Source organism: Oryzias melastigma, linkage group LG23 (genome assembly GCF_002922805.2).
Source record: "Oryzias melastigma strain HK-1 linkage group LG23, ASM292280v2, whole genome shotgun sequence".
NCBI classification, from domain to species: domain Eukaryota; kingdom Metazoa; phylum Chordata; class Actinopteri; order Beloniformes; family Adrianichthyidae; genus Oryzias; species Oryzias melastigma.
In genome coordinates, this window is record NC_050534.1 from 5,506,203 (window position 1) to 5,529,080 (window position 22,878).

Sequence of the window (22,878 nt, forward strand, 5' to 3'; positions counted from 1 at the left end):
AGCTCCAGTCTAAGTTTTTCAACGGTTTCCTGAAGTTTGCAATGTCCTGGATAGCAGTCGTCACACACGGGAGTGCTAGAGACGCCGTCAGGTGGAGCGGCAGCCATCTTGCAGTCAAAACCTTATCCCTTTAGGAAACACAACAAGGAACCCCAGACTTGGACCGTCTTGTGGCTGCATAGTTAGGGTTCCACACTGACCCAAACCCTGATTGTCCAGTCCTCTACTTAACCAACTAACCTATCCAGGCAGAATCCATTTATCTAAAAACATCAACCAGGCAGAAGCTTGGGTGTAGTGATGGCCACGAACCTGATAAACACATTAAGGGAGTCACAAAATCAGTCAGCGTTTGATTGACAGCTTCTCCCGAGCCCGCTTTCATTGAAAGGGGTGTGGCCCTCTAACATGCTAACGACAGATTGGAGAAAACGGTTGCCATGGAAATGTAGACCTTACGGACCAATGACTGCTTAGTGGGGCCATCTGGTTTTAACGTGGCGACTGACACATCGCGGATAAATGGAATTGACTTCTTTTGGTTGGAACCAGAAGTAAGTCATTTTCTTTGGGTGAGACTCGCTCAGTCCAGTTCTCTTATACAGTCAATGGGGACAACTCTGGAGGAATTCTGATAAACTGACAAAAGAAAAAAGAAGAAAAAACTTGGGGGAACATATATATTCCAAAGCAACAAACGCATATTGGCATTTTATTTTATTTTATTTTGCACTTATTTTTTTTTACTTTTTTGGTAATCTGCTAATTTTTTAAAGTATCAGTGGTGTTCTTAAATCCAGCATCATTATCTTTTCATTATTTAAAACCGAGATGTGTTTACTTTTGCTTCAGGACTCCACATGTTCAGCAGGAACTTTGTGTTTCATTTACCAGTGTTACATTGAGTTTAAATGCACTTTGCAGCTTCCCTACCAAAATTCCTCAGTCTAAATAAAGTGTTGAATTCAGCTTCCCGCATGAACCACAGGAAGCCCAGCGGGCCTGCAGCAGTGAGATGTCTCTGAGGCTCCTCAGAGCTCTGAGACTCTTATGCTCTGTGAATTTTAGACTTGGAGTTTGGAAAACTCACAATGGGGTTTCACTCTGCATCCTCAGGGCCTTCAAAGGCTTCATGAGCAGAACTGAAGTTTTTAACAGCCCCAATAGAGATAAACTTAATTCGACATTATGATGAATCTTGTTGGTAATACTGTATCCAATCGACTCACTGATCATTAGCAACTGATATTGTTAGAAATTCAGTATAAGTTTTTAACAACATAGGACACCATTTTTTTTAGACGTTAATGATACTTTTTTCAAATATATAAAAAATCTATTGTTTGTTGGCATAAGAAAGAAAATACTACTACTGTTTCAATAGAGTTATTTCTATTCATGACTCCCTTTCAAAATAAAAGACACCCTGTGTCACATAGGAACATCTCAATGCAGCAAATCTAGTAATAGTACGTGATTAAACAGTGATTTAAAAAGTTTATTTTACTAGTTGTGGTACATCTCAGTCAGAAATGTGTAATTTTAAAAAACCAAAATTAAATCAGAGCTAATTAATGGATTGATTGATTGGTTTATTTCAAGCATAGATTGGAAAAAAAAATACAGGACAAAACACACAATTATTTCAAACTCATTACAGAAACAATTAAATGCATTGATTATAAAATAGAAAACAAATATCAAACACACTTATGTCACATTTGGTTCGTCCATTTTTTGTGATAATTAACTAAAGTCAGTAGAGTTTGATTGATTGGTTGAAAAGGAGTGGGAAGAAGCGAATTGACTTTTACTGTATTTTTTGAACCATTCGGCACACTTAAAATCCTTGAATTTTTTCAAAAATGGAAAATCTGCTGTATAATTTAGTGTGCATGATTGTGATTGTGTTTTTATTCTTCAGAGAGCCGCAGTGAAAGAGTCAAAGAGCCACATGTGGCTCTAGTTGTTCAAATTGTTCACAAATATGTTAATTCATCAGGTCAAAAATATGGCTACCCTACTTGGGTTGCCACCAGTTTAGAAACTACTAGATAAGAATAGATCTAAGTTATCTCTTTTTTTCAGGACAAAAGTTCATTTTATTTAACTGGATTAAAGAAAACTCCCCACTGTAAATCAATGGGATAAAGACTTATTCAGAGCCCCATCAATGGAAAGAATTAGTGGAAAGTTAAGGGACAATGATTATGTTTTAATGGATTTAAGGTGATCTATCTGCTGACATTATTCAAAGGGATTTGGGTTCACTGAAATGGCGTAGCTCTCATCTGACTACTTTATCTGCCTTGATATGACCTTCTCATATACACCTTCTGCTATTCATGTGTATTTATAAGGAGATTATGCATATGTGAATGTTAGCAATTTATATTACTTGTACTTGTCCATGGACTATCTTTTAGTACTTTCGTATTTTCATCCCTTCCTAGCCATTTCCTCTACAACTGCCTTCAGCATGCTTTTGTTCTACCAAAGGAACAGAACCCGACGTTCAAAATGAGTCCACAACATATAAAGTTTGAATCAGTGAACTGTCCCGACAGCAATTCTAAAGCGCAGGACTTCCAATATTCTGTCGCTCGTTGCTTTGTCCCACCCTCATATTTCCTGACCAATGACTGAAGAGATCTTTAGTCATGTGGGTTTGTTTACAAGCTTTGGTTCGAAACAGAAACTACGGTAGATGACCAACGGACCTTTCCTGTCTGAGTACACACTAAATTGTAACCACTGACACTCTTTAAGTCACATGTGTCAAAGTCAAGGCCCGGGGGCCTGATCCGGCCCTCCGGGAAATTTTATCTGGCCTTCCAGATCATTTTATTTTATTGTTATTAAAGGCAACCAAACCCTAAATTAACTTTTTGTGGCTGTTGATCTCTATAAATGGGGCTTTAAAAGTTCTGTTGGTCATAGCCACATTTTTGACAAATTGAAATAAACTTGTTTAATTCTTCAAAATGTAGTCTAAATCACCTCTGTGCTGCCCCCTACAGGTTGAAATGAAGTATTGCAGTTGGTTTCGCGATTGGTCAAACCATGTAAGTTTCAGGAGTCTGACGTCATGATCTGTAGCTCCAGTAATGTTAATAGTCCAGCCCACAAGCCCCGCCCCTCTGACTGGATTTTCAAATTTCGGGTGTGGGTGGAGTCAGCCTCCAACTTCCTGGTTTGGTGATACTTTAATGGCCCTATGTTATCTTGCACTTATTTTTAACTTGTATAATTTTGACAAAATATATTTTTATGGAGAGTAAAATATTGAAAGTTATTTAAGGTTTAAGTTGATTTATTCTGGAATAATATTCCTGCCTTTTTCTTATTCATGGTTTTGTTAAAAAGTTAAGGTTTTAAATTTGTAAAAATGGACATTCTGCTAGCTTTTTGGACTGTTTTGGCAAATACTAAGATTTTTTGGGGCTATTTTAAAGTTTAGCTAATAGTTCAACTACATCTTAGCTGTTTTGGCTAATTTAGGCTTTTTTCCGTTTTTTAGGCTATTTTGAAGTCAGGCTAATATTTCAGCTACATGCTAGCTGTTTTGGGTAACCTTTTTATTTTTTAGGCTAATTTTGCGTTTAGCTAATATTTTAGTTGGCTATCAGTTTCCGCATTTTTAGCTATTAGCTTCACCATTATCAGCTTCAGCGTTTTCAGCTATCAATTTCAGCATCTTCAGCTATCAGCACTAGCATCTTCAGTGGCCAAATTCAGCTTACAGCATTCATTTTAGCAGGTAATGCTAAATATCTGGTTCATAATTATGCCAAAAAGTTTGTTTCAGAGTGTTTAATAAATGTTTATCCCTTTCGGCCCGCAACTTAAGGTGTTTTTTGGATTTTGGCCCCTTGTGTGATTGAGTCTGACACCCCTGCTTTAAGTGATGCTCTGATTGACTTTGCAGTCATTTTATGAAAGTAAGGGATACCTGTTGGGTCTTTGATGGTGTTTTCTACAGACTGCTCCTTTGTTTTGCTGTTTATGACTAAATGTGATCAGTTCAGCTTGCGTGGTTGTATCAGTTGGAGGACTTCTGCGATCTGCCTTCTTTCAGCTCTTGTGTTTTCAGCTTTATCCTCACGAACCCTGGCTCCTCATTTGAACCCTGGCACTGCAGCCTGATTATGCCAAAGCGCGACAGCTGAGAGCGGCACTCTTGAAACGATCGTTGCACCTCTCGCCCACAGCAAAGATGCCAGGAAAGCTGTTTCTTCACTGTAAAAGCAGCAGAGCAGGGCTGAAGTGTGGGTGTGAAGTTTCACTTGTTTGCACAGTAAACTGGATAAATCACCCTGGCTTTGGAGACAAAGGATTAGAATGAGGAGGTTTTTCTCAGAGCAGAAAGGCAATGAAAAGGCAGAGATAAGTGGATTTGGAGATGAGAGAGCTGCTGTGCTCTTTCATATGGAGGAGAAACGTGCAGTAATGAGGTTTCTGTATTTAAAGCCAGTTTACTGGAAGTCTTGAAATAATTAAAAAGGGTCACATTTTGCATAAAGAAATATATGACTTAAGAAATGATTCATTGTTACTTAAAGCTGAGTGAATGAGAAAAGGTGAATGTATTTCACTCCTTCACTGACTGATTATGGCTCATAGCTGAAATCTGACAAAACCATTGTTTTTATATGAGTCTGACTGGATTTACCTTTTTAATACACATTTTAAATGTAGTTTTTTATTTTATTTTTACAAAATTAAGAAAAAATTAACTCTATGTTTTAATGGAAATTCAAATGTATTTAACATCTTTAGCTGCGCCTTTAAGGGAAAATTTGACCGCCGCCACATGCGCGAAAACTCACCAAAATTTGAAAACAATCAGTACCCGACAAAAATGAATTTCGGGAATAGTAGAACACCCCCCACACACAAACATACAAACACACCTCCTTAGATGATGATATCGTTAAAACATGAATGGGGTAAAAAATCACTTATGGAGACGAAAAAAACAAAAAATTTAAAATATGCTAAGGAAATCGAGACACACGTGTTGGGGATATCCAAAGGAATTTTTGAAATTATTATGGTAGCCTCACGACGAACGGTTCAGCGGCCATTTTTAAAATGTGTTTTTTATTGACAGTAGACTTTAGCCAAGTTCCATTGACCTTTGACCTTGAGAAGAGGTCGCATCTTGAATATACCAAAAAAACAACTTAAGCATCAGCTACAAATGAAAACCATCTTCTGACTCCTCAAGCATCATTGGGAAGCAATTGGGGATAAAATTTTGCAATTAGAAGTTATAGATTTTGAATGGCCTGCAGGTGGCGAGCTCGCAAAAGTTGTATTCTCCTTATTACTTGCACACTATTTACCTAAAAATTGTGAAAATTTACTGCATAGTTCCCAGGCTAGAGCTGAACAAAATGATATAACATAAGATAGGAAAATTTCAGGAATGTGAACGTGGTTGGCAAAAACGTCCGTTGCTAAGGAAATCCAAATTTTTACTTTTCTCGATTCTACCGAAACACGTGTATCTGTTCGGTATCCTCAGGTGATTAAAATATAAAATGGTTGCTATGGAGATAAAACCAACAGAAAAGCAGCCATTTTGAAAAAGGTGGATTTTTCTTCAATTTGTCACATGCAGCTCTGGGTAAAATGAGGTGTCGGGGGATGGTAGCACCTGTGGAACATACAACACCACAACCGGGTTTAAATTTTCCTGTTGATTCAGACCTCTGTAAAGACTTGTTTCCAGCTCTCTGTCATCAAGAAAACAAGAGTGCTGTTTCAGTGATAAATGAAAGTATTTTTCCGTTTGTCTTGATAGACTTTGCTTTTGCAAGAGTAAATTACAAGATATGAAAAAGGGCTCAGAGCTCATGAGAGACTCTTTGATGGCTCTAAAGGGAAAGTCTGAACTCTTTGTCATTATCTTGTCTGCATTCCTATAATTATGCCTCAAAGGGTTGTGGACACACACAAACTCAAAGTAACTTCATATGATCTGACATGCACCTTAAAATGAGGATAGATTATCTACTGGATATATCCAGCAGTCTTTGGGACTAGCTGTATAAAATCCATCAGGTGAATCATAATGAAACATTCCAGTAATAATAGTATTTCCATGCACATGCTGATGTGTAACTTGCCACGTTCTCATGTTACAAATTTCCCCAAAGTAAAATTTTCTTTTTTTAAAAATCTGCATATTAAAAAAAAGATCTTTGCTTTGTCTCCTAAATTAATTTAATTTAAACATTTAACAGCAACAAGCTGTAACAAATACAGTTTTTATTGCAATAACTGTAATCTATTGCATACAAACTGATACAAAAGGGTTTGAATGGTAGCTAAAGGTAACCATCCTTACCTGTGACACATTTACCTGTAATTGATGTGTGTGCACAAAAGGTCTTCAGGGTTCCGAACAGAGCCTGGCATCGTTCATCCAATACGGCACTGACTTTTCTGGATCCTGAGTCATGGGAAAGCTAAGGAGCTGTCAAAAAAATCTACGGGAAAAGGTTACTAAACATAAAAGGCAGGAAAGGGATACAAGAAGATATTCAAGGAAATGTGAATGCCAGTCAGAAGTGTTCAAGCTTTGATCAAGAAGTGGAAAGTGAGGGGTTGTGTAGAAACCAAACCATGGTCACAAAAATTTATGCCACAACTCCCAGAAAATTATTAGGGATGCTAAGAAAAAAAAAAGCTTGTTTTTACAGAACAGAGACAAACCTCCTAACTTCTGGAGCATATGACTTTGAAGTGATGAGACCTAGATTGAACTTTTTTGCCACAACTATAAAACTTTGTAAACTTCGGATTTGGGTAATTTAGGAAGTTTCTGTTGTCATTATCATTTTAAGAGTTGTTTAACAATAATCCAACCACTAAACATGAGTGGAAAAAATGCTGTGCTATCATTCGTATTCTATGAAAAAATGACCAAGAATTTATACTTTCTTCCAGGGTTTGTAAACGTTATAACTTTCATCCATCTTCAGAACCTGGTGAATCCCTTTATGTTGTTGCTGGAACTAACCTACTTACTGTTGGGTCAAGATGTGGTACACCCTGAGCAGGTCATCACTTGCAAACTAATATCACAGAGACAATTAAAAGTCACCAATTAACCTATGAAGCATGTTTTTGGACTGAGGGGGAAAGAGCCAGAGAAAATCCACTTCTGCATAGGGAAAATGTGCAAACTCCACACATAAAAGACCCAGCTGGGATTTGAACCAAGGCCTGCCTGCTATAAGCTGAGAGTGCTAACCAACACCCTAAAACTAAGGATCTAATTTAGTGCAAACTAATGTCATGAGAGTTGTTAGTTATTGATGGCACAGCAGACATCTGTTCATTAGTAGATCCAGCTGAATAAACATTTCCTCTGGTCTTTTCTGCGTTGTGGTACACATGGTTGGCAGTCAGGGTGGAGGCCTGGTTCACTTCCTGTGGTACAGCTTCTCATGAATAACACTTTGAACGGTTAATGAGCTGCTTGTCTCAATGGGGCGGATGAACCTATGCCATGAGTGGGGTTCACTTTTTTCCCACTTTGACATCTCAGGTAAAGTAACTGGACCCTATGAATGAGGGACTTGAGGTGGATTTATAGACTAGGTCAGTGAATTGAACTGAACTTTGCTCAGTCTTTTCACAGCAGCAGCAGTGAACAGGAGTCAAGCCAAAAGATTGAACAAAATTGAAAAGGGTCACAAACTTTCAGGTAATTTTAATTACATTAAGTTCTGCTGTGGTAGTTATCTGGCGCCCTGATGGAGGGTTCCTTGTTCTCCTACTGAAATTTCTCGAAAAACTGGTCCTAATTGCAGACCTGAGAAACCCATCACATTCTCATCCCCAAGTCGTCACATATTGACATTTGATAAGGACCCCTCCGCAACACTTTTTGATGTTTTAGGTGTTCCCAACTCATCGTTTTTTGACTTGCTGGCTGTTTGTAATCAAGGGGACACTGGTCCTCAGGACACATTCGGCACGGTACTGGATTAGGGTACTGGTGAGCTCCAATTCTAGTTCGTGGCCCGGAGGTTGAGGACCCGTCATTTAATGGGAACAGCCAGCACGTCAAGAAACGACAAGTACGGGACACCCAAGGCCAAAAAGTGACGTAGAGGGGTCCTTGACCGAGCCAAAACATTTCGCAGAAGCGGATCCCATTGTCATGGAAACCTACAATCCCTACCCTCTCCATGATCATTTCCCTTGATTTCAATGCCTTGGTGACTCTCTTTCTTGCTGCAGAGCGCTGCGCGATGACGCATGCACTGCCACGTTGGACGTGTGGGAGTCTGTTTATGTGGGACTTCGTCTGTTAAATCAATGTGCTTCTATGTTGATGTATTTTTGCTTGTTCTGCAACACAGATCAAAGATGCTTGATTTTTGACATCATTACTGTACCCTCCTCATGTATCTTTTCTGGGTGATTAGCGCCGCCAGATTTGCGTGGCTGCTGTCCACCATTGGGCAAAATTTCTTGCACCAAAACCAATTTCCCTTGGGATTAATAAAGTATATATCTAACCATAACTTGGGGATGAGAATGTGTTGGAAAAACATTCTATTCAGTTTCTCAAAATGTCTTTCAAAAATAAATATTCTACATCAAAAATGGATATTTTCTGTTCCTGAAACCCAATTCAAAGAAATACTTCATTTCTCTGAGGGAACAAAGCTGCAGGCGGTTCGTCTAAACAAAGAGAGCAGAGACTCAGCAGAATCTCCCAGGCACAAAATACAATGAATTAGCATCTCATTTTGTTTGCAGTCTAGGCGTGACTATTACATTTTGCATCTCGGTGTAATGTTCTCGAGCATTCCAAGTTTTAGTCTAGTAATCGTTTCAATCCACTCCATATAACAGCTCAGCCTGCAAGGCGCCTGAGGAAGCCGCTGGCTTTTGGTTCAGGTAAATTGTAGGAACCCTTTGTATTTCACGTCTCTTTTGATGTTGCAGTTTCACTCAGTGAAAAATCATGATGAGGAACAAAATGATGACTGGAGCATGGAGAAGTCCCTCTATATGGCCTGTGTATGTGTGCAAGATGGGATAAGATCATATAGTGTCTTTTCCAAGAACACGTATATTTTGCGCAGAGGAAAATTGGTCATACATGAATATACGTGGAAAAAGTGTGAAAAGTTGTGGTCTTTATGTGAAATTTTCATGTTTGAACCACGTTAAAACCACAGAAGAACTCAGTATAGATTACTGGAGGGGAGAAAGATCAGCTGATTTATATACCTGTCACACAATACGTGAATCATGCATTAACCTTTGTATGAATATTATGCTGTTTATATGCAGTTCATTAGTTATTTGTGTGTCAATTATGGAATTTTTGTGTGATTTTCTGCCGTATACACGATACATCGGTGCATATCGCACGGATGAAAATTGTTCATATGTGAATATATCGGTGGGTGGAGCGCTCCTGCCCCAGGTGGAGAAGTTCAAATATCTTGGGGTCTTGTTCACAAGAAGATTGAAGCGTGAGATCGGAAGGTGGATAAGAGCCGTTATGTTTGCCCTCTCTGGGGGTGGACTGCTCCTGCCCCCAGTGAAGGAGTTAAGCCTTGTTTTCACTGAGCGGTACATGACGGTCCACATCGATCCGGTATTTTGAGCGTTTCCATAAACAGTTTTGACCCGTACCTCTTGAGGGCCTCCAGCCAATGTAGGTCCGTAGAAAAATAGAACGGGATGGTTGGGGTGGAGCCGCTGTTGCCATCCATTGGTTGCCAGAAAGTAATGACGACATTAGGAAGCACCAATATTGCGCTAAGCTAGCGTTACCGTCTTCCTCTTTACGGCGGTATTCTTCTTAGCCGCCAACAATCTCCTTTCAAACATTATATTCCTGTTATACACGATGTACAAAATAAAGCAAGAAAAAGACGAGCTGGTGGATGACCTCCATTGTTGTTGCTTTTCTAGTCGTCCCACAAAAATGACGCAACGACATGCTAGCGGTTTACACCACGCATGGCTGTGAAGACAAACTGCTCAGTGGAAGCGAAGCCTAACTGAGTGGAAACACTCGCCAGAATTAACTGGTCCTGTAACAGATTTCTCAGTGGAAACAAGGGATTAAGGTATCTTGGGGTCTTGTTCACAAGTGAGGGGAGATTAGAGTGTGGGATTGGAGCGGCGTCCTTTGCTATGTACCAGCCCATTGTGGTGAAAAGAGAACTGAACGCACCTATTGTCCTGAGCTCCAGGTCGTGACTAAAATAACAAGGTCCTGACTTCAAACAGCTTAAATGAGCTTCCTCTGTAGGGTGGCTGGGCGCTCCCTTAGGGATACGGTGAGAAGTTTGGTCACCCGGAGAGAGCTTGGAGTAGAGCCGCTTCTCCTCCACATTGAGAAGAGCCAGTTGAGGTGGTTCGGGCATCTGATCCTGATCCCTTCTGGACGTCTCACTGGGGAAGTGTTTCAGGCACTGGACGGAGGCCCCGGGAAGACCCAGCACACGCTGGAGAGACGACATCTCTTGGCCTGGGAACACCTCGAGGTCCCCCAAGTGGAGCTGGAGGAAGTGACTGGGAGAAGAGGGAAGTCTGGGTATTTTTGCTTAGACTGTTGCCCCCAAGACCCGGTCACAGATGAGCAGAAGAAGATGGATGGATGGACATCATTGGTCTGTTAAACATACGTGGAATGGTTTCATGTGACACGTATGGATATTTACGTAATAATTGCGTAAAAACTATGTATAAACTACTTAATTCTCAACTGACCATAAATTTGGAACAGTTCTAACCGAATTCATGTAAAGACCCGTCGGCCAAAACCCCTGACGGACATCTCCACTCATTGACGAATGCGAGAAACATTTATGAACCATGTGTATCACGCATGTATTATGAAAGACCGAAATTACATACGGGGACAATGCGCTTATTGTATGTAGTGGCTATGTGAAGAAACACATAAGATTGAATACATTGAGTTGTTTTGGTGCAGTCACAGTTCTTTAGTGTGCAGCTTCCTTATATTTCTATAATGTCTGTAGATTTTTCTCCATTTCTCTCATTTTTTAGCACCACTGGCGTATCCGTCAGTCAAAACTGCTGCATTGACCCTCTAGCTTTCAGAGTTGAAAACATGAAGAGTATGGAAACACAATCTCTGCAGTTGTCATCACTCTCACACACATTTAACCAGCAAACGTGCGAATTGGAAAGAGAAAGCCAATTGCAGGGCCGGACGCTACAAGCCGGGTGCAGTGCTGACAGAGGCTTTTGTGGTGAGATTAGGTTTAAATGTTGGCGTAAGGATTTTCTGTCCTGCTGCTCTATTTGGGAATTTATTCTCAGCTGTGATGAAGTTTTCTAGAGAGAACGGCTCCTTCGCATCTAAATCAATAGATACCATCTCTGTATTCTGCAGCTCAGAGTAATTCGTCACAGAGCGCGGCGTGCAGGGGAATGTGCTCAGCCGACGGTTCAAGGTCCTCGTGGGGCTTTCTTTGACTAATTGGAAGACATCAAAACAACCTGATAATTTAACAGAAATCCACTTATTACCTTCACAGCTGTTGTTTTATGACCTCTGCTCAATTGAATGTGATACCAGGTAGTGTGCAGAAAAGAGGCTGTGCAGCCAGTACAGTTTTCTGCTCCGCAGGGAACAGCTTGACACAGCTTCATATCATTGACCTCCATCACGGCAGTGAGTTATTACCTCTGTCATCTTTTTCCCTATTCATCCTGTCATCAAAGAGATCCGAAAGGCTGATGTGAGCTGCTTGATGAAAGGATAAAGTGGGGTAGAAGTGATTTGTTGGAGGAAGACAGATAGGCGGAACAAAACATGACAGGATGGCTCTATTTTTCCTTTCCTGTCACTCTTTGTGCTGCAGAATGGAGTGCTGCACGCTCACTGCGTCATGTGTGTGAACAATGTCTTCTCATGTCTGACACTGAAGCGAGTTTCTGACATGAAGAGACGTTTTCAACATCCAAAGGCTGCTGCTGCTCCTGGCTCTGAGGTTTTGCACTCTTGTCGACGGTGAAGGCCAGCACTGCACACGTTAAAAAAAACTGAATGTTTTCACATCTGTCTTTAATTTAAAAAAAATCATCATAAATTAATTTGAAAAAAATTTGTTGGTAAAAAAAAATCTGTCTTTTTTTGCAAAAAGAAATGGGTGTAATTTGTAGTAGAATTAGAAAAAAGTGACAGCAAAAAAAATATTTCTATCTGTTTTGATTTATTATTTATTTATTGTTATCCAATTCATTTGATTTGTAAAAATAAATTATGAAAACAGATTTTGGATAGAAGCACTTTGTAGATAAAAACATTAATGAATACAATAAATAAAGCTAAATAAATTAAAATTATACTACGACTCCTTGATGCCCCGCCTCTTTTGACACACGCCAAAAGAGAGGTGGCAGATGTGAATTTGAAGCGCAAATAGCGTAAGGTGTGACTAAAAGACAATGAAAAAAATGATCACTCCTTAAAATCACCTTTAAATCACATCAATAAGCAGCACTTCAATGCGCATGGTAGCTTTTCAGAGATGAAATTTGTCAGATTTAAAATCAGGATTCTGCCTGGTTACTCTGAGGCTTCGTAGTCACATCGTGGCGCTCGCCACGAAGCTCCTTTTCTATCAATGCACGCAATGCCCAACAGCTGTTAGTAATTACTTTGTCCCATCCTTTACGTAGCAAACTGTGCGCTTGATAATTTTCACTCTTAGAGCCTGACTTCAAAGTGAACCATAAATTAACCTGGTAATTTCATTCAAGCTGTTTCAGTGGGCAGTGTCAGACCTCAAGCTGGTTCCTAGTTTTGTTTCGCCCCCAACATCAAATCACTGAGAGGATATCCTTGAAGTTGAGAGAGAAAGCTCTTGGTACAATCTATCAAATTACTTTAAAGAAGTGGGGAAACTGTCAGTTTTATGGCAGATCACCTACCTGACCCAACTGCTTGCATTTACCCAGACTTGGTATTGTCACAAAGAACACTGGAACATACAGCACCTTGTAGTTCTGGTCAAGTTCTAATCAAATGACTAAACAGGTTTAACCAACCAAAAGAGAAAATCAATCAAAAATCGTTTTTACAGAATGTGCAGATGTAAGCCCTTTGAGCTGTTTCAACTCTCCTCACTCCTAATCAGATAGACCCTCCTTCTCTACCCACCACCACCCATCAAACCTGAATAGAAATCATATTTAGATGAATGATGCCTGACTAGATCTGTGCAGGCACTCAATATGCATTGTATCAGAGTTATTATTGCTTTCCTCCATAGCCCTGAAATAAATTCTGTCAGAGCCTCAAGGAGTGTAAATCAAATGGATAAAAATGAGATGAGGATAAAACAAATGCAGTTCTCTGTCATTTCCTTGAATTTGAATTGTCTTGAACTCCTTAAATGTTTTAGTTAAACCTCAAATAGGATTTTCATCAAAGCTGAATCATATATTTTAATAAAAACAGTCAAGAATGCCATGGAATTTTTTGCAATATTTTTCAAAATAGGCGTCAGAAGTCAAGAAATATCTACAAATCTGCCACTTATGTCATTCCAGCTCACCAGCAGTTAGAACTGAAGAAACTACGACGGATCTGAAGAATAGAATGTTGTGATCACGTTACCTTGATGTCAAAATCTTCAGACACTTGCTGCATTTAATATTAAATAAAAAACTGAAGTGTAAAACAATGACCTGTTAAGGACCACATTGTCTTACTGTGTTAGACATGTTAACACTTGTATGTATGTGTATGTTAAGAGCCAACTGTTGTTCAGTTTGGGATCTTAGGAACAGTGATCCTCGTGGAGGATTGAAAGCATGTGTTTTATGGAAGGGTTCTGATCATTGAATGCCTTTTTACTTTACTTTGGTTCCTACCATTTCAGTCATTTAAAAAATGTATATTCATTTTTAGTACTTTTGGTATCTCTACGAGTAGCCAGGTTAGGCTCTGGCAACCCTGTGACCCCAAAAAGGGATGGATGGATGGATATGGATGATGGATGGATGGATGGATGGATATGGTGTTTGGATAGATGGATGGATGGATAGATATGGATTGATTGATTTTGGTTGATTTGATTTGATTTTTCCAACATGCCAATAACAATTCAACAAAGAAATATAATAAAAAAAATCAAAGAAAAGAAAAACATCTTGAAAACATAACATTAACAAAGGATGGATGATGGATGGATGGATGGATAGATATGGATGATGGATGGATGGATACGGTTGTTGGATGGATGATATGGAGTGATGGATGGATGGATGGAGTGATAGATGGATATAGATGGATGGATGGATATTTACAAACTGACAACTCACTTCAGTTATGTCTAGAGACGATTCATGATGCACCGTTTTCATGTATTTTCTCCCAATCTAACTTCTGGAAGCGAGATACTTATTACAACTTCAGTAACATCTTTCCTTCCTCTCCCTCATTTGTTGTTTTTACTCATTTAGTCGGATTTGTCTGGAGCAGCAACCCTACACCAGGCCAGGAGGGATCAAGTCGTGGATGCTTGCAGGACCTACAGCGCATCGAGTCGAAAGCGGAGAGTACTCACGCCTGGAGACCTTAAACACCTTGTGGTGGATGAAGACCACGAGCTCATCTACTGCTATGTTCCCAAGGTGGCCTGTACCAACTGGAAAAGGGTCATGATGGTGCTCACAAGCCGAGGCAAATACACGTGAGTGAGATGAAGAGATTTAGAGCTGAACGTAGTGGAGCTGAAGATTTTGCAGGATGATACATTCATGGAAGAACGTTGCATTCACACTGGATGCGGCCGGAGCGTCAAATTTGATGCTGCATCATAGAAAACATGGATGATGCTGAGTGAGTAGCTTGGATGGCGACCTGTCAAGGGTGTGCCCATCCTTCACCCAACAGTAACCGGGGTAGCCTCCGGCAACCCCATGGCACCAGCGGGTTAAGAAAATGGATGGAAGTTCAGGACGATAATCCTCGCATTGAGCGGCCATACTGAATTTATTGTTCTACCCTTTGATCTAGTCACTGAAAATGTCGCATACCCAAAGTTTGAGTCCCTGATCGGTTGATGCCGGCATTACGTCCCAGGACCTCAGATCACGTCTGTACATTGACATAACATTGAAACTTGATGCCCCATGAGTGCTGGCCGCGTCCTGTGTGAAGACACCTCAAGAGTGGCTTAAATGGTTTTTAGATTATTGGTCTGCCATGTATGTCTTCTACAAAGCTGTCTATTATTATTGACGTGTTTTTGTAACTCTACTCAACAGAGACCCAATGAAAATCCCTTCTAATGAAGCTCATATTCCTTCCAACCTGAAGACACTGAATCAGTACAGCATTTCCGAGATCAACCACCGCCTGAAGAACTACCTCAAGTTCCTCTTTGTCCGGGAGCCCTTTGAGAGGCTGGTCTCAGCGTACCGCAATAAGTTCACCCTGAAGTATAACTCTTCTTTCCACAAGCGCTTCGGCACCCGCATCATAAGGCGCTACCGTAAGAATGCAACACAGGATGCCTTGGTCAACGGGGACGACGTCAAGTTCAAGGAGTTCATCGAGTACCTAGTGGATCCAGCCACCCAGAAAGACGGTCCACTGAACGAGCACTGGCAGACGGTCTACCAGCTTTGCCACCCCTGTCACATTCACTATGACATGGTGGGAAAGTACGAGACTCTAGAGGACGATTCAAACTACTTGTTGGAACTGGTGGGCGTCGGCAACTTCCTGCGCTTCCCAAGCTATGCCAAATCCACTCGCACCACTGACATCATGACTGCTCAGTTCTTCAGCAATATCAGCAGCCAACAGCAGATTCAAGTTTACCAGCTGTACAAGATGGACTTCCACATGTTTAACTACTCCATACCCAGCTATCTACGGCTGGACTAACGGATAACAGAGCTGGAACTCTGAGTGTGTCTGCTGTGTTCAAAAAAGTTTGGGCAGTAAGAAATGACTGTTAAAGCTGTCACTGTTGTGAAAATGATACATGAACAGGACTGACTGAAGCAACGGAGGCTTGTGGAAGAACGTGCAGTCAGCAGAAGCACTGATTAGAAGGGAATGTGTCTAAAAGGACCGAGCGCATGCAAATACTGGAATGTGTGGGTGAAGCAGGTCTTCAAGGTGTTTAATAAAGGGGAGCTTATCCTCAGGGGACGGACTCACAGAGGGGCTCTTCTGACCATGTTTCCTACAAACTGCTGACAAATACGCCTGTTTCCGATTCTGCGGCATCACACGCACCCTGACCCCGAACAATCATGGAGGCTCAGCGCATCTTCTTTCCCTTGATCAATAGACAAACTCAGTCAAATTGTAAAGTAGTTTGTGCCCTCAGAGTCAACACCTTCTCCGCTTAAAGGACTCCTTCTAATTTAAAGCTTCTGATTTCACTCTCGAAACCTCTCCAGCTGTAACTAAATTGTTTAAGTTTAACTTTATATTATTGGAACTCCTGTTTTACACCTTGAGGCTTTAGTGAGATCAGCGACTCCTTCTTGTAGCATCCATTTATGTGGAAAGCAAGCAGACAGCAGAGAGACAGCTGAGGAGGTTTTAAAAGGTTAAAAGATAACCGCTACCCTCACCAACATCTTTATATAATTTAATGTCCTTTCTGTTGTTAAGGTTTTATGAATGATTGCTGCGAGCAGCAATCACAGATTATTTAATTTGCTTTATATGTTAGAAGAAATAGTTTTTTTTTTAGTTGATTAACATGTCTGTAAAGTTAAAGTGATCTGTCAATCTTAAATCTTCAAATCCAGCCCGGTGTTGTTATTTCTGATGCTTTATTGCATGGCTTTGTCCTTCTGTGTCTGAGTTTCCACAGATTTACTGCTCCCTATTCATTAACAGGTGCCAAACAGTCGGTGCCAAACTAGCTGAAAGGCTTGAAGTCAGTGCCATTTAGTAAATCAGTCGAAGGATACCTGTCCCCAGAATCCTACAGTATGAACAGGAACACAAAAACAACAGATTACTAAAAGAAATCTGATGTAATGCATGAAATCAGAGGCTAGTTTATAGACGTTAATGCTGTTTTGTCAAGGGTATCAGTTAGGGTATTACAATTGCAGGAATAGTCACACCTGCCCACCAGGTGTTCTAAAACGCTAAGAGACTAGTTTCGTTATTTTTTTCTCAAAAAGTAACCGTGTAAAAACACAAGTACAGTGGTTCCTCGCTATAACACAGCTCACATTTCATGATCTTGAACTTTAGCTGACTTTTTAGTGCAATTTTGCATGATTGATTGGCCATAGACCAAGAGTGTCAAACTCAATCGCACAAGAGGCCAAAATCCAAAACCCATTTTAGGTCGCGGGCCGAACAAGATAAACATTTATTGAATTCACTAAATTACATTTTTTAAAATGCTAAAAGCTTAACTTTTTAACATAACTATGAATAAAAACAGACAAGAATATTATTCCAGAATAAATTAATTTAAACCCTAAATAACTTTCAATCTTTTACTCTCCATAAAAATATATTTTGTCAATATTACACAAGTTAGAAATAAGTGCAAGATAACATCAGGCCATTAATAACAATAAAAGGAAATGAGCTGAAGGGCCTGATATAATTAACTGGAGGGCCGGATCCGGCCCCCGAGCCTTGACTTTGACACGTGTCATAGACTAAGGAGAGAAAATAGACTCACCGCGATTTGTGTGCGCTTGATTCTTGATTTGTGCATAACGTTTGAATTTGTGTGTACGTAATTCTTGATCTGTAACTCATACAATATATTTTGCTGCATAACTACAAACAATTTGTGCGTAATTTTTAAATATTTGTTTGTACAGCTGTTGTAATTTTAACTTGTGCATGTGTAATTTGTATTTTTTGGATTTTCATTATTCTGTACTTATGCATAAAATGCATTGTATGAGTTACAAATCACGATTTACGCACGCACAAATCAGGGTGAGACTATTTTCTCTCCATAATAGACTTTTGTCAATCGATGTCCTTCCATACCAGGTCTACAGAATAGAGGATCTTTATTTTCATCCTACAACTTATAAGGTTTGAACTTTGATAGTTTAAGCAAGGAAGAAATGCCTTAGAACATTTATAATAATTCTTAAACTACGTTTTTTAAATAACCATATTTTTTGGACCATAACACACACACATTTGAGGACCATGACATGAAATAAAAACTATGTGGTATAACAACATTGCAGATTTTGTTTATTGTGGGATATTTTAAGAAGATAACGAGGGACCACTGTAGTACCTTTTTTTTTAAATTGATCCAAACGATACCCAACTTGTAAATCTCCTCAAACTTCCCTTGTGTCCTGCTCCATAAATGGACATCTGGATTTAATAGAAATGAACTACCAGCTGTTCCTGCTGCTTCAGTTCTTGTTCTCCACAAACACAACAGTAGTTGTCTCAGCACGACTTCCTCCTGGGTCAGGAGCACACGCTTAGTCTTCTTTTGTGCATTCGCCATCCTGCTGATGCTAGTGGCGCGCTATAACTTACTCAGCAGTTGCGAGAGTGTGTGGTGCTTAAACTGCCTATTTAGTGTAGAAAAGGGTAAATGAACGATACACTGGAGACCTTTTAGCTTGCAAACATCCTATTACGGACTCATCCTTTTACTTTTTACCTTGTTGCAAAAGGAACCCTTTGTGTCAACAATCCATGCTGATTATACAGGGAAGAAAAATAACTTTTTTTTTATCAAGGTGAAAAAAGAAAATTCTAGTTAATAAAATCCTATAACTCTTAAAGATTTGTAAGTACATAAACTATACATACAGATACAGAAAAATAGAAGCAAAAGAACTGGAAAATCAGTGGTGAATGCTTTATCAGCAATAAACTAGTTGAGTTTTACAGTATAATGCCAGTTGGAAATGATGGACCTGCAGCTCCTTCTCGAGGCCATGTCACACAGCCACTACGTACATTTTAAGTAAAGGAAATTTTGGTTTTCATGATAAATACATGATGTACATAATTAATAAGTGTGTGCAGATGTCTGCCAGGGGTTTTGGTCCAAAGGTTTTTACATGAATTCGTTTCTGAGGTGTTAAAAATTTTTGGTTAGTTGAAAAGGACGCAGTTTATGGCTACTTTATGTAGTTTATATGCAGTAATTACATAAATAATACGCATGTGATCACCCTCGTAGTGTCTATAGTACTAAAACCAGTAAAAAGAACCAATATACATAGTACCAACAACACCAGTAAAAAAATTACAAGTTAAATTGAATGCAATTGTTTCTTTTTTGAGAGATGACTATGCAAATTTGTGGCTTTCTATGACCGTTCTACATATCTCCATTTCCTTTACTCACTAAAATGTGGCGTAGCTTTCAGCTAGCTAAACTTTGTTCCAAAAGAAAACAAGACGTGTCCTTTTTGATGCATTTTTGTAATCAAAAAGTACAAAGTGAAACTGTAAAATACAGAAATAAAAGCAATAACTTGATTCTTTTTTAAAAAGCAAGGACATTAAATGAATTTAAGTAGTTTTAGCTTTCACGATGAATCGCTTCTGACAAACTGAACAAGACTGTCCCAGCACAGCATTTATAATGTCTAACTTTGAAATTTTAAACAAAGCATGACGTCAAAAAATAAAAACTCATTCAAACCCTACCTGGACAGTGTTGCTCAGCAGGTTTTGAATTGAAGACGGGCGGGACATCAGCTCCCTGCATCAAGCTGTATTTTCTCATGCCCGGGAAAACACTGTAGTACGTCCGGTTGGTGCGACTTGCCAAAATAAGAGCGGTGGTTTCAAAATAAAAGTCTCTAAATGAAAATAAAAAAACGTGCCTGAAAGGCAGAACAGTCAACGTTGTTTAACGGACGTTTCAAGCATGTATCAACTTTTGTTTTGCGTATTTGGCTCACATATCACACTAAAATTACATATTTGACAAACAAATCACTAATAAATTTCATATAAACAGTACAATAATCGGGTATTGTGTGGCTGTGTGACATGGTCTTTACACTACAGGTGTAAAGATAAGATACCTAATTATTACTCCAGAAGTCTACAGGACAACTCTATTTTGTCACTCTATTACATGTCTACTACAAATCTACTTGTAGACATCTAATCTTGGGATATGCTTAGATACTTTTGTACTAGTAAAAAAAATCTTCACTGAATCCATTTTGGGTTCAAAGGTTCCAATCTACAAGGATCCAGTCGTTTCATGTAATAGAAGCGTTTTGTTTGAAAGAACTGTAATATTTATGTGTTTATCAACGATGTCTACTATCAGACTGACAATCTGCTGCCCTGATTAAAGTAGCATACAATGTATTTAAAAAAATGTTTTTCTCCTAATTATAGTACTGTATTTTAAATTACTGTCATTTTTTGACTATTAGTCGGACTCACATGAAGCACTAAAACAGGCACATAACGTCAAATGACTACGCTACTCAGAATGCCTAAAGGGGTCAAGAGGCAGACAATTAGGTGAAAGTCTTTCAAGTAATTGAAAGTAATTCTTAAAACGCAAAACAAAACTCTCACTTGTACATTTCTTTAAGCGCAGTAGGTACCACTCCACCAGACTCCTGTCTATAATACCCATAATGCTCCAGTAATCCATCAAGCAGTCCACTTCATCAAAGTTAAACTTAAACGGATTTTTGAGTGCCGTGTACCACTGGGAATAAGTTTAAGGTCAGTAAGCACAACAAAAGTACAATAAGTATTCTTGGATATTCTAATGATCTGTAATTTGGAAATAGTCTTTTGAGAAAAATATAAAATTTTAGCTAACAAAGACATTTGCTGGACATTGAATTTTGATTATGGTTCTATATCAAGCTAAGTCCAATTAGCAAAGGTGCTGACAATTACGTTCACAAGTGGTTGATTCCGTATTATTGTATGAGAACACAACCAAACCATGTTGACAGTATTTTTTGCTGTAGCTGGAACCAACAGAGCATGTAGTGAAAACAAAATAATAGAAAGGAGTGGATGACAATATTCGAACCAGTAAAAAGTGAAGACTAGCAAAAAAAAAAAAAAAATGGTTACTGTTGTAAACCCAACTTGAACTGACTCTGTGCGTCTTAACCACAACTCCTCCTCATATCATAAACGTTCCCAGCGTGAGGTAATCACCAGAACGCCTGGACTTTCTCTCTAAAGCAAATGTTTTGATTTGGTTATCAAGCTCAAATATTATGTTAATGCACATGTTTCCAGTCCATTTCTGGTCAATCACATTAACAGCTCTCACTGTTAGTGTTACTAAATCATCACTAATCTGGAGCTTTTTTCTTTTTTATCTGTTTTGGTTTCCAGCTTAGATATGAGTCACGCTGTCCAACCTTTTTATTCAAATATCAGCATGAAGCTGCACATGAACTTAAATACCCTAACCGACTACCATTTATATGTTTATTTTTTTCAATTTGATCAGAAAATGTGCACATTATGTATTCAGCACAGATGGACAAACCCAGGAGCGTGTGCGTGCTCCCTCTCTGCAGTCAAAGACTTTACACTTTTGGACTCGATGACATTCAGACTGCTGTTTTATGGTATTTATTTTGCTTTGTTTCACGAAGATGTGTCTGGATTTAATATTAAATGACTCGTATCAGTTGCCTCATCCACACAAAGGAACACACTACTGATTTGTGGCATGATTGTTTCTCTGTGCCTTTCATTCACAGCAACACAGAGACATGAAAATGCTGTTGGACACTTCAACATGATACAGCAGTCGGCATTGAGTTGGTTTAAACCCCCCAGGCGTGCAGTCATTTTTACCATCTATCACCAGGTTGCTATCAGTTGAAAGAAAGTTGCTTTTGCACAAAACAGTTTGATAATAAATTGAATATCTGTTAAAGTGAGCCTTTAAACAGACAGAATTTTTTTGTTTTTGACGTAAAGTAATCTTCATAATAAGATTTTGCTGTTCAAAGTCAAGATTAATTTGCTTTATATAGATTTTCTGGTTGTTTTTGGTTTGATGACTTGAGATACTAATCATGTAAAGTACAACGTGGGGTCCACTTCTGTGGTATCGGTATGATCTCAAACTGCACGGGCTTTAGGAGCATTTTAACAGCATTTGGACATCGTAATAAGATATTAAAGTGAGATTAAAACATTTGTTTTCTACAAACACTCATTCAAACAGTAAAGCCTTGAAGGCCTTTCTTAAAATCTGGTCATCTGGGTTAAACAAAAACAAAAATTTGAGAAACTTCCTATCAAATTTGCTCTGTTTGTTTAACTGAGATTCCATAAGAAATGGTCAGTAAAAAGTGAAACGTTGGATAATTAACAAATATTCTGTCATTTATTACATTTAAAATGATTCGTTTGTATCAAATCAATATTTTGTGCCAATGGTTTTCGCAACTCAAACATTTAATTAGATAAAAACTCATATTTTTTAAGTGTTACTAATTATAGAAGTTTTGTTAATTGATCCATCTTTTCACCTTTTACAGTGTAAGTCAGAGTAAATTATTGGGATTGTTGTGTTTTTAGCTATAGTCGGAGTACTTTGCAACCCTGTGGTTTATGATGCCAAAGTAAGCACACACTGTGGATCGTGCAGTGCTTACGTATTGATCCGAAACAGTTTTTTTAAAGATTTTGAATATTTGATTTTGTTTCAAAGAAACTCAATTTAAAACGTCAGTATTTACACAAACCTGAGAATAATGACTAGCAGTTTTGAAAGCAATGTGGTACAAAGCATTCTAGTTAATAAGAGGAAGTTTTGTTTAAGTCTTAACACTTGAACGGTTGATTAGATTGCATTGACCTCTGTAGCAGGTTACTTCTTGTCGTCTGTAAGACTTCTAAACTCCATC

The 22,878-nt window shown here is 38.9% G+C and overlaps 1 protein-coding gene and 1 long non-coding RNA gene across 2 annotated transcripts in view; one reads left to right on the forward strand and one right to left on the reverse strand.

Moving 5' to 3' along the window:
* Positions 1-16,802, forward strand: part of chst11 (carbohydrate (chondroitin 4) sulfotransferase 11) — an 80,348-nt gene extending 63,546 nt beyond the window's left edge. Inside the window, exons 3-4 of the mRNA XM_024288096.2 lie at positions 14,491-14,720; positions 15,298-16,802. Coding sequence (XP_024143864.2) covers positions 14,491-14,720; positions 15,298-15,922 — 855 coding nt within the window. The 3' untranslated portion in view covers positions 15,923-16,802. The remainder of the gene's footprint in view (positions 1-14,490; positions 14,721-15,297) is intronic.
* LOC112155998 overlaps positions 1-19,805 on the reverse strand; it is a 48,330-nt gene extending 28,525 nt beyond the window's left edge. Inside the window, exon 1 of the long non-coding RNA XR_002920894.2 lies at positions 19,667-19,805. This is a non-coding gene — a long non-coding RNA (uncharacterized LOC112155998). The remainder of the gene's footprint in view (positions 1-19,666) is intronic.
* Positions 19,806-22,878: the final 3,073 nt, after the last annotated feature.